The 12289-nt window shown below is 33.8% G+C and overlaps 1 protein-coding gene across 4 annotated transcripts in view; it reads left to right on the top strand.

Annotated features, from left to right (window-relative positions):
- SLC25A12 (solute carrier family 25 member 12) overlaps nucleotides 1–12289 on the top strand; it is a 46538-nt gene that overhangs the window by 4158 nt on the left and 30091 nt on the right. For 3 of the 4 annotated variants that reach the window (XM_052674652.1, XM_052674649.1, XM_052674651.1), the window contains exons 3-4: nucleotides 2480–2622; nucleotides 7174–7289. In XM_052674652.1, coding sequence (XP_052530612.1) covers nucleotides 2480–2622; nucleotides 7174–7289 — 259 coding nt within the window. Of the gene's footprint in view, nucleotides 1–1579; nucleotides 1740–2479; nucleotides 2623–7173; nucleotides 7290–12289 lie in introns of those variants that run through there. The other variant, XM_052674650.1, reaches the window with a different exon arrangement.

Here is a 12289-nt window from a genome sequence, read left to right as displayed (position 1 = left end):
AATAAACAGTAATCTAATTCAAGCCTGAGGAAAAGAGAAATGTAATTAGTGTGTCATATTTTATATGCAATTTAAAGTTAACAATGGCCTTGTCTAATTGCAAAAGATATGTAAGCTGTATGGTGAAAGTGTCACTTGAGGACAGATCTTATAAGTACGTGCCAAAAGGGAATAGCCTAGCTACTTTGTCAGGCCTTAATTTATTGGCTTATGGCCAGGCTCTTTCCAAATACCATGACCTTCTCGTATGGAGCTGAATGTATCTGTCCTTTGATTATTTTAGTCTCAAAATTTTTAACAAAATTTCCCCTACACCTAACTCTAAGAATCCATTATGTGTGATATATTCAGGTAAGTTGGTGCTTGAATTTAAAAAGACAATGGCGTTTGGATTTTTTATTATCTTTGTAACACCCTCATTTGTCACGCAGTTGAATTCTGTTGCCCTTAAGGATGTGTTCAATGCTCTTCATATTCTGTGGTCCTTTGTTTATAAAACTTCATTCAGATTACGTGTGTTGCAGCAGAGCTGTACTTGATAACGTGCTTTTTAGTCATATCAATATAAGGCTGTATGGGAACTGTGGAATCACAGCTTGAGCCTCTGATTGACCACCTGAGGCGAGCCATGAGTCAGCCACAGGAGCACAGGTGAAGGCAATTCAGCTGTGCTACCGGAAGGGATGGAGCCTGGCTCTACCTCTCCCAGACCCATTTAAGTGCTGACTGCCACTGAGGAAGGATCTCTTCTGGAGGTGGCTCCTTGTGGAGGATATTGCAAGCCTACAACATCAGTAAGCACTTTCCATTTATTATCCTCCTGTTGCGTTAAAAAGTCAGCTAACTTTCCTGGGTATTTCTTAGTTATAACATCTTTATATTCATTGATTATACAAAGGCTGAGAAGAGAACTTTTCTAAGCTGTTACGTTGAAGCTATGTTTTCATCATGTTGGTAGCAGCGCTGAATGGAAGGATTCGTGTCCATTGCGAGTGAAATTATTTACTGCAGTCTTGCAAAAATCTCTTATCACTACTATATGGTGTAGTAGAGATGAGGAGTTGTGGAAAAGATGTGGGAAGCTAAGGGAGATGCCTGAGGGGATGTTGGTGCTGATACTCTATGCTGAAACATCCTGGCAGAATGTGGTAAAAGGAGCATATGAGACACAAGTGATCTTCTTTATCCCAACAGAATGTTACAGCTTACCAGGTATGTTGTCCAGGTGGCACTGTCATTCCTGTGAGTTCCTTGCAGGAGCTGTTTTTTGTTACTCTTTCACTAAAACCTGTCTCACCTGAGCCAAGATGTAATAGTGTGTAATGGAAACGGTACAAATGATGGATAAGGCCTTAGATTGAAGTTCAGATTTCCTCACATAAATGTTGCACTAGCTGAGGGGAATGCAGTGGGCATTGTCTTTTCTGCGGAGAGCTCATAGGCTGACATCTTTCAATGGCTGGAGCCTAGGAACATGTACTGCATTTGTACAAACAAACTGAAAGCCAGTACTTTCATTTCACATTAATATTCTCATGAAACAACTGTGAAATTTTGTAACTTATTGTTTCTTTGAAGGAACATGTTTCTATGTGTTTATGTGAAGATTTGCATTCTGTGTACAAGTGGACTGACTGTACAGGAGGAAAAGGATTTAAAGCTATTAAATAAGCTTGTTTACGGGCTTTGTGAGCAAATATGCTTAGAAAAATTCAGTCAATAAAATGCATCTGATCATGGTAAGTTAGTGAACTAGAAATCTTTTATGAGCTACTTTTCTATGTTCTAGTATGTCAACAGTTTAATTTTACAATCTGAATACTTAAGTTTTGTATCTAAGTTTATTGTTATATCATAAATAGAAAAAAATTTTCTGCGACAGTTTTGCCATCTTGAATTAATTTTTATACATGATCAGTGAGGTTTTTTTTATGTAAGTGAGAAATGCCGGAGCTGTTCATTTCTGGACAAACATAAATCTGAAAAACTATTTCTCACAAAAGGAGAAAACAGTTTGATAAGTATGTACAGTAATTATGAGTGATTAGTATCAATTAATTAGAAACTTTGAGAGGAATTTTGTGCTCTGTTTTCACAGTGCAACTGCAAATGAAAAAGCTGTAGTTGTAAATTTGTGCAATTACCTGACCATTTATGAAAATGTTTAGGGCTTTTTTGTTTTGTTTTTTTTTTTTTGTTTTGTTTTTTGTTTTTTGTTTTTTTTTTGTTTTGTTTTGTTTTGTTTTTTTTTTTTTAAGATAGTGATCATGATGTGGATACATTATTCCACAGGGACAACATGGACAGCTAGTATTGCAGTGCAATTGCATGTTTTAACCATATCCTTTAATTTCAGAGCAGGTGCATGCAGTTGCAGTATTTGAGTGATATTCATAAAGATGCTGATTTGGTAATCACCGGTAATTAATGTCTAGATGGATTAATTGTTATATGGTTTGTTTTTTTGTTATCTCTCTAGTATGCCAGTGTTGAGAAAGATGGAGAGCATTACATGACCCCAGAAGATTTTGTGCAGAAATACTTAGGACTTCATACAGATCCACGTTACAATCCTAAAACAGTACAGCTGTTGGCTGGAGTGGCAGATCAAACTAAAGATGGGTGAGAATTTTGTTTTCCATTAGAAGCCTGTAATGCGTTGATAAATGTTTCTTTAGTAATTTCATCTTCCAAAATGCACTCTTGATTTCATTATTCTTCAAGCTTAGTTAAATTATTTTTTTTCTCAAATGCAATGGACTACATAGTAGTCTACATTTGTGGAACTTGAGGGGGAGAAAGAGACAATGGTTAACACTTTTAAATGAGATTTGGCAGTTACTGCAAATGCAGAGGAAGATACACTTTAAATCAGTTTAATGCAGTGTAACTGCTTTGCAAAAGTTGTTTTCTTTCTGTGTACTCACATCCATGACTGGATACTAAGAGTCCTTAGTACGCACAATTATACATGGAAATGTGGAGAAGGAGCAGAATTTACATCAAACAACTGAGGGCTTTTTTTAGGGTTTTTTTTTTTTTTTTTTTTAAGTGTTTGCCTAATCCAGATGAGATCACACCACATAAAGCTTTTCTGGCATTGCTTATAGGTGATGTTAGTTGCTTTTAGACTTCTTTCTGAAACTAACATATTAAATGCCAATTCTAGTGAGGTAGTACCCTCTAACCTATTTGTCTTTCAGAGAAGAGTTTTCTTTTGTTGTGTGCAAGCACGGGCATTTTTAAAGTGAAGAGATCAAGATGAATCAGAGAAGAAGTCAAAACTGCAGAAAGAAGGGGGGTGCATTATAGGGAAGAGATAGAAAGTTGCTGTTAAAATGAAGTCTGTAAATAGATGTCATATATATTCATTTGAAAGTCCCTTAACTTCCTTGGCTTCATGAGCCTGAACCAGACCCTTGACATCACTTAAATGCTTTTGTTTTTCTCTATTTTGTTTAAGAACACTTTATTAGTTTGCACAGCATCCTGAGCAACTTGCACAGTCTCTGTGCTTTACAAACAGAATTTTATATGCTGCATATATTTTATAGTAAGTGATAACTCTAAGATTTCCTTTTTGATGTAATGTTACTTGATAGCTTCCTATAATAAAATTGCAGCATTTTGATAAATGTAATATATATACATATGTTTGATAAATCCAAATAACTTGTCTCACTGCTTGTAATGCGTGGCAGTAGTTTGTTGTGTTGTTTCAGATTGAAGATTGATTCAGATTCAGACACTTTAAAAATGCACAGATTAAGTATGTGCACATCTGTTGAAATAATACTCTAACTGATGACTGCTAAATCAACACGTTGAGTACCTTGTTTCTCTGAAAGCTGTTGATTGTCTTTTAGGGTGTACATTTCTTCAGAAAACATTATATAAAAGGACCTTTCTTACAGTAAGAAGTCAGTAATTTTTTTCTTATTGCTACAACAGAACTTGACAATGAGACTTCGGTGTTTTTTTGTTGCTGCTCCCTCTGTGAATATAAGCTTTTCTTAGGTGCCTTTTTTTAGTCTGGGTAATGTTGGAAGCGAGGTAATCAGATATGGGTAAGTGTGCTCCATCTGCTTCTATGTGGAAGCATTGAACTTGCACCTGTTGATACTTGCTGAAATGTATTCTCTTAAGTGTTTTAATCTGTATTTCTCTACTCGTTAATTCATGTGAAGAGGGCTATACCCACATCATCATTGGTTTACTTATTTTTGCATTTGCATTATTATTTCTAGTAATTCCTATTATTCCTTCCTGTAATATGCCAAAATCCTGCATCATCAGTACAGAGAATTTAATCTGTAGCATTGATAGTTATTGTAGTCTTTTGCTGAATTCCAGTGGTACACTGCATCCTTCCAAGGTCTTAAAAATTAATTTATAAAGTCCAAAGAAGTATCACTATTCTTATTCCATACAGACATTTGTAAATCAAAAGACAGCCCAAGGTCACGCAGCAAGTAATTGAGAAGCTTTGGTCCTGTTATGAAATTTCATTCCTGTGTCAGTTTTCAAAATCTGCCAGGCTTGCCTGATGAGCAACTCTAAATTAGAGCTGTCTGTTGTCTGTTAAATGCAGTGGAATTTCACTGATGCTGCTATTAAGCATTCCTGTATCAGAGATTGCTGGCACTACTTTTAAAATTAGGATTAGGGTACATATCCTTTATTAATAATGTACTCATATACAAATGTGTGTCAAAACCACCTTCTCAGTAACAGAAGTCCTATCTAATATTGTGACTATTCAGGTTTTAAAATAAAAAAACCCCTTTCTTCTGTCTTTGAACCTGCAAAATTTCAGTAGTCGTTTCAGATTCTACATTTTAATTGCCTATTTCTGGCTACTTTGCCTATCAGCATATCATTCTTAGAGTTTGAAAGTGTGTTCTTCAGTGAACTGAAGAAAGAGCCAATGTTTCACTTCATGGACAGTCACAACAAGGATATATGTTATGTACAAAAGCTGTGTTGTGTGGATAAAGAGTAAGAAGTTGTAGTAGGAAACGAGGAAAGACAGAATAACTGTAAACATGTAGCTTACTTTGTGTGCTTTTGGAGAGTGACAGTGCAGAAGAAATAAGAGAATGGAATTTTTTAAAAAAATGATACCAATAAAATGAGAGTGCAGCAGGTTCACAGAATAATGCTTAAGTAGCGTTTGGTTGGGAAGCTCATTTGTTCCATTTAATCTACCTCTTATTTCCACCCTGATAATGGTGGATTGCTCAAAATATTCCTGCTTTTAGATGTTGCAAGCTGAATATATAGAATATATGGAAGGGAAGTTGAATGTGTCTATCTCCTTTTGCTGTAGGCACTGTTGAAGGGAGCTCTGGAGAACAATTTCTTTCAGGTTCAGGCTTCTACAAGAATGAATTCTACAGGGAATCATCACTTGATTTTTGTCTGTTATAAACCTTCCTGGTTAGGGATTAATGTTAGATTTGTGCTTGTATGTGAGATGTGTTTGGAAATGAGGCATGAAGTTGGCTTTGCATTTGGAAAACCATTTTCTCATCTTTAATTTTATGGATAATGTATGAGAAATTAATAATGTCATTCTATATTTTCCATATCTTAATTCCTTCCAAAGTCACATTTATTTTTGTTTTCTGTATACTGCATATATGCATGTATGTTAAAATAAATGATCTTGTTCAAGTGTCTCAACTCTACGTTGCATATACTTTGACAAAGGCTATGTAAACTAACACATGGTTAGATGTTTTTCCCCTATGAGGATTTTATACGTGTGTTTAACTGTAAGTGATCTATGTACGAAGCAATAATTATGAGCTAATGATTTTCTGTGAATATTACTAAATGTACTATGAAACTTGCTAAAGCAGTTCATTTTATAAATTTGGACATTTATGTACATTTAATGTACTGTCTACATGATATCTACTTGTTTTAACAACATCTAACAAAGTAGTACATTTTTATTTAAAAATGTTGGAAATTCTTATTCCCACTGATAATTTGTTTGATGTTAAAATAGCTACGCCATCACTTACGTCTGTACTCAGGAGCCTGAAACTGAGTGGAAAATTCTCATCAATCTAGTTGTTGTTTTTAAAACCTAGGGATTTTGCTTGCACTGTTTTGAAAGGCCGTGGCATGTGCCCACATTGCATGTCCTTATGGATACCCAGTGCAGTTTTGTTCTTTTGTGCCAACAGGATCATTTATCTTCTGACTTGAGGCTTGTCTTGCTGTAGCTTTTCTTATGTAGGATCCTATCTTTTTTTTTTCTACTTGTCACAAACTGTTTCCCTAGAGAAGTTCTTTGTGATTGTCATATCTGTGCATCCATTCAAAGTATGTGTTGAAAACAGTATGTGTTGAAAACGAGGACTTTGGTTTGTATGCAGCGTTCCAGAGATGTCGTGAAAGCCCTGTCTGGTGATACGGCTGCTTCCTCATCTCGACTAAAAACAGGTCTCCTGATGCATCCTGAGTTACGTTTTTCTCTATGGTGAATGTCTCACATATGCAGCTCATTGTCTTGTGATGAAGTGTTACACTCAAATCCTTAGCTTCCTTGATCATGTCTTAACTGTCCAAACGTTCTTATTTCTTTCTTTCTTGTCCTTTCTTTGCTTTGTGTGACCTCGAGGTTAATGTAATATTTGAGGTGTAATCTTTAATATAGTAAAATATAACACAGTAAAATATAACTTTATTATGAATATGTTGTTTTAAGAGTATACGTATTGCATAGGATCTTCCTATACTTACATTAAAAGCTATTTCTCGTGAGAAATACAAGAATTAGTAATATACTGATAGATCCTTGAATTTCATACTGATAGAACTTTTGTGGATTTTTTTATATATCAATTTTTAAGTGCCATCTGCATAAATTTATACTTATGAGTTACTAAAGAGTAGATACTTGCTGAGAATTGGTTATATTTCGTTGTTAGTGGGTATGAAGAATTCCAGTCCTCTTCTGGTACAAGATAGTGAGCCACATAAAGCTTAAGTAGCTACTCAATTATAACAAACAACTCTTTCTAGTATAGAGTCTTAAATTTTGAGTATTAGATTTTAATTTTAGTAATTGAATCAGAACATTTTTAGAGCATCAAAATGTTATTGATATTGTGTATAGTTCCATTGAAATCTTTATAACTTATGTATTTTACTTTGTAGGTTGATTTCCTTTCAAGAATTTTCGGCATTTGAATCTGTTTTGTGTACTCCAGATGCAATATTCATTGTTGCTTTTCAGTTATTTGACAAGAGTGGCAATGGAGAAGTAACGTTTGGTAAGAATGTCTAAAGAAAAACAGTTTAAGAAAGTAGTAATAGTATAAATGCAAGAATAGCTCCCACAGCTAGAAACACATTTTACATGGTGTTTTACTCATTTCCTTAAACAGTTTGCATGAGTAATTTTTTTCTTCCAAGTTTTACAAGTTTAAGCAATGCATAGTAAAAATATATTTTGTTCTGTCTTTCTGAATTGAGATTTTTCATCTTCGTGGAAGTTCTTAGTTCAATGCTGTTTTGTTCAGAATCGTCCTAAGTGAAAGTCTTGTGTCATGAATTTTGATCTCCTTCATTTTGAGGAGTTTTTGTTTGGATTCTCCTCATCTCTTTGAAGAGCTGTTGTTAAATATGGTAAGGGTTCAAAATAAAAATGAAGGAGATCTAATCTTTTGAGTTCTTAGTCTAATATTCCAATTGAGCAGCAATCTTTAATATAATGAATGTAACTTCTAGCTGGTTAATGTATTATTACAAAATTAGGAAGAAACAATGGTTTTTAAGTTTTTTTTTTTTTTTCCTCTCAACATATGTTAGTAATTGGACAAAATTATTTAGGCTAACTATAACACTTTATAATGTCACTTAAAAACATTACAGTCTAAGGAGGACTAGGTTTTGTATTAAAAAAAACTTTGTACTTCTATGAAAATTAGATGAACAAATGCTAAGAATTTAATAAAATTGAATGAAAATTTTGTTATTTCTATCCAAAAGAATAAATTGCTCAATAAAGAATATACATACTGTGCTTGGATTTGTAACCACTTGCTGTTTGTACTACTTCGTTTTTATGGAAACTCTTTCAGCTTTGAAAATAGTTGAAACAAATAATGCACGTGTCTTTGTATGGAAACAAACTGCTTGAGTTATGGCATCTATTAAATTACATGATTAACTGAATTGTCAAATACTAAACCATTTGGACACACAGCATCTTGAATTAACCTAAGGTGGAGTCAGTAAATGTAGACATTAGAAAGCAGACAAACTATTACAACTGGTGTGACTGTGTTAATGATGGTGTCTTTAATAATCTCACTAAATGAGGATTATGTATTTTGCAGCTGATGCAAACACACTTGAAATAGTTGGTTCTGTAAAACAACAGAAAACAATTCAGGTGGTACACAGATTTCTCAATCAGACTGATTGTTACTTTCATTGTTTCATCGTTACATTAAAACTAAAAGAACAATACAAGCAAGAGAAACTAAAGCAATTACACATTCTTTTTTCCATGCCTTTCTTATATGACTGATATACCTTGAATAGCAAACTTGTTAGTGATTTTAAGATTTGCTAATGATCTCATTTTAGCAAAATTTTATTTAAATTAAATTTAATTGTAAGTTGTATCGTATCAGAAGTACTTAATACTTTTGTAGCTCCTTTGCATTTGCATTTTGTATGTTGTTAGTAAAATGGGCTACTTATTTTTACTTTGTAGGGTACTGTGCAAATTAATGTATGTAAGAAAAGTGCAAATGATGATATATGATATTTAGTAACTCTGCAATTGATTAATCTTGTTTCCTTCAGAGACTGTTTCTTGAATGTGACCTGCACTCTTTCATTTTCACACCACATCAACAGAGGCTATGGAGTTTAATTTCCTGTAAAAACAGGAGAATATATAAAATTAGGATTTTCCCAAGTCTTTGGAGGAAGGTGTTTCACCTTGATCATGACACACCGCTCATTTTCTTCAAAGAATCTTTTCCAGTGGCTAAGAAGGAAGGAAACACTTGATCTCTTCAGTTAGTAGACTTTGCATTCCATGCAGGTCTGAATAAGTAAAGATAATTATAGATAAACATTATTACACTGTCAAATATAACATACTCACTGTATACATCTCTATAAATTAAGAATTCTACATATGAACATCTAAAAGTCATAGTAAAATATTAGAAATATACTCCAAGTAGTGTATTAGCCAATTAGTGTGGAAATTGCATGTCATCTCATATTGGTAGGTAATTTATCTGGTCTACAGATAAACCACATTGATTACAGGAGCAAACATGAGTCAGGATTTTCTATCTCAGATGCAGTGCTTTGGGAATGTGACTGTACTGATGCTGAAGCTAACTCAAATCAGCATGTCTTGCTGTAATTGAGATGGATTTATTGAAGTTTTTCTTCACTGTGCATTTAGAGGAAGGAGTGGAAGTATTGGACAGTGGAACACAGGATTGGGGTGGGTCTGCTAGGTCAGTAACTTGAACCAATACTGGCCTTGCTGGACATGAGATAATGTTGATGTATTAAAGCTAGGCTCAAACCAAAACGCTAGAGGAAAAAAGCCACACTGGCTCCGATCCCCTATTAAAGACTACTTCTGCACCCAAGCTGGCCATATTCCCAAATCATTTCAGTATGGCTATATGGCATTTTCAGAAAATTATCCTAATCTATTCAAATTTTTCACTTATCTGGAGGGGGTTAAGTGTTTGGTGATTCTTTAGATCTGGCTGTATGTTTTAAAGTTGTTCCAGGGAGATTCCTATCTACTTTCTAGGATTTAGTTAGTGACAGACTGTACTTCAGCACTTAAACTTCTTGCAGTTCTCTTTACCCTCAATCTGTGATTTGTCTCTGCAGAAGTCTGCTTTCCAACTCTCCAGTGAGGAGCCATTATATAACATACATTACAAAATAACTTGTGTCTTTTGAGTTGAAAAATTGAAAAGCGCAAATAATTTTTTATTTTTTAGAAAATGTTTGAGAGAAATATGTGTCAGCTTTGTGGCATGGCACTAATCATTGTCTTTGTCAATGCAATATAGTGTTAATTCAGTTCATATTGTTGGATTGAGATGCTTTTTGTGTGCTGAATGTGATGCTTGGATGTCCTCTACTTTCTTATTGCTTTGGAATATTTTTCCTGGAGTTTTTGACATCCTGAGATCTATGACTAACTGCCACAGGTGTGCTGGTAGTATATTGCAGTTTTTCTTTTAAGATCTGTTGCAAGAAAATTGAATTAGACCTACTTCATATGAGCAGACTTGTTGCACAGTGTGTTCAGTATTTTTTACATATTCCAGCTACAATGATCCACTTATCAGCTTGCTGAATGATAGATGATAAAATGGCTATTTTAATAACCCAGTGATACTAATGGTGCTGTAATTCAAATTAACTTTTTAATCATGAAGAAATGGGGGAAAAAAATCATGATTAAAAGTTTGCATGTCTTCATAAAAGACTCGTATGTTAATATTTTTTGGGAAATGTGTTGATGATCCCTTACAATATTGCTTTGATCATAAAATATTTAAAAGATAACAGCTAGGACAGATAAAGTGTTATTTTATTCCCCGTGTATTATCTTTCTAGTTTTAGTTCCTGTAGCCAGAAAAGAAGAATCATTCTGTTATTTTGTTCATGGGGTGTAACTGGCCAAGCTATTTGACATGAGTGAGATATCTAAAAGCAGATCATGAAGTTAGTGTTGTTCCACTAAGGAAGAGCTGTAAAGGAATTTTGATCTGAATTGAGGCTAGAGCAAGTCTTCACATGAAATCTGTTCAAGTTACTTGGAGATGTTCTGCACTGTGGCAGATGGTACTTGCTGCAAAAAAGGCAAGTATAACTATCACAGAACTTTCTACCCAGAAATGTTTTTTCTAAATGGAAATGAAATAATTCTTTATATTTTATCCTTTGGACAAACCATACAGTGATCAGAACTGTATGAGTTCTAATTGGAATATACAATTTCAAGGCTTCTTGCAGAGTAGAGCCACTGCAAAGAAAGCCATTCTCTGACAAACTGGAGCATTTTGGAGATCGTTTTTCATTTAAATACCTGTGCTGATGTGGATAGATAAATAGAACTAAAGCAATGAGATTTGGAAACAATTTTACTACCTTCATGATTATTCTGTACTCAGAGTTTTAAAATTATTTTTTAGAAAAATGGAAAGTATTTATGAAACCAAATATAAGGCTTTAAAAAATATCCTGCAGCTCAACATAACATTAAAAATATTATGTAGAACATAATGGCTCTTCTTCCAAGACATGGTCAGTAAAGGGATTGGATAACTATTACTGCAACTACATAAAGATTACAATACCAATTAACTGAAATAAGCATCGATATAATGAAATTGTTTCAGATGTTGGGTGTACCATGGTACTGAAATCTCATCCATCTATTTTCTTAAAATAATTATTTGCCAACAAACTTTAATCTGGGAAAGAACGATTCCGATTTCCTTTAAACAGGACGTGGTAGACATGAAGAAGGTGAATGACAAGAATAAGAGAAAGGAGTTGAATGTATGCTGTTGTAAGTCTCTGCTTTTGAGGGTTATTTTTCAAGAAATACAGATCGCTCCTAGTAGTCACTCTCCCGTTTCCAAAAGAGCTGCTAGATTGAAAATGCTAGGATTTGAAGATAATCTTAAGAGCTCTGCCTTGCGAAATAGTGTTTGCAACCATAAAGGCTGGTAACTTTTAGAAGCATAAACAGAAAGATCACATGATTTTGTATCTGAAGGTGTAAGAAAAACACCGTGTTCTTTCCAGGTGTGCAGTAATATAAAGCTGCAATTGACTTCCTCTTTGCCATATATTAGTTGCCTGTTTTCAAGCTGCCTTTTGCTTATTACATTCTGACTATGTAGGATACAGTGATGTTTTTCTTTTCTCTGTGCTGTCTTTTTGTTCATTTGCTTTTGTTTTATGATTCTTTTTGATTTAAGCCACAGTTTCAAGCACTTTGGAGCAGTGTTTAATGGAAGACTTCCCTATTTTTTATAATAATAAAGGGCTTAAGAACACAAGGAGATCTCGAACGTTTTCCATAGTATTAAGTTCAAAATGAAAGTTCAGCTAGAGGGAACTGAAAAGAAATTTCAGTATATATAATATATTTTAATATATATATAATGTATATAATATTATATACATATATAATATATATAATTTATTATATATATAATAACATAAGAATTATATATAGAGACAATTTGTTATTATGGCT

Source organism: Tympanuchus pallidicinctus, unplaced genomic scaffold (genome assembly GCF_026119805.1).
Source record: "Tympanuchus pallidicinctus isolate F22 unplaced genomic scaffold, pur_lepc_1.0 scaffold15, whole genome shotgun sequence".
NCBI lineage: Eukaryota > Metazoa > Chordata > Aves > Galliformes > Phasianidae > Tympanuchus > Tympanuchus pallidicinctus.
Note: the sequence above shows the minus strand (reverse complement) of the source record. Positions and strands in the feature narration are given on the sequence as shown.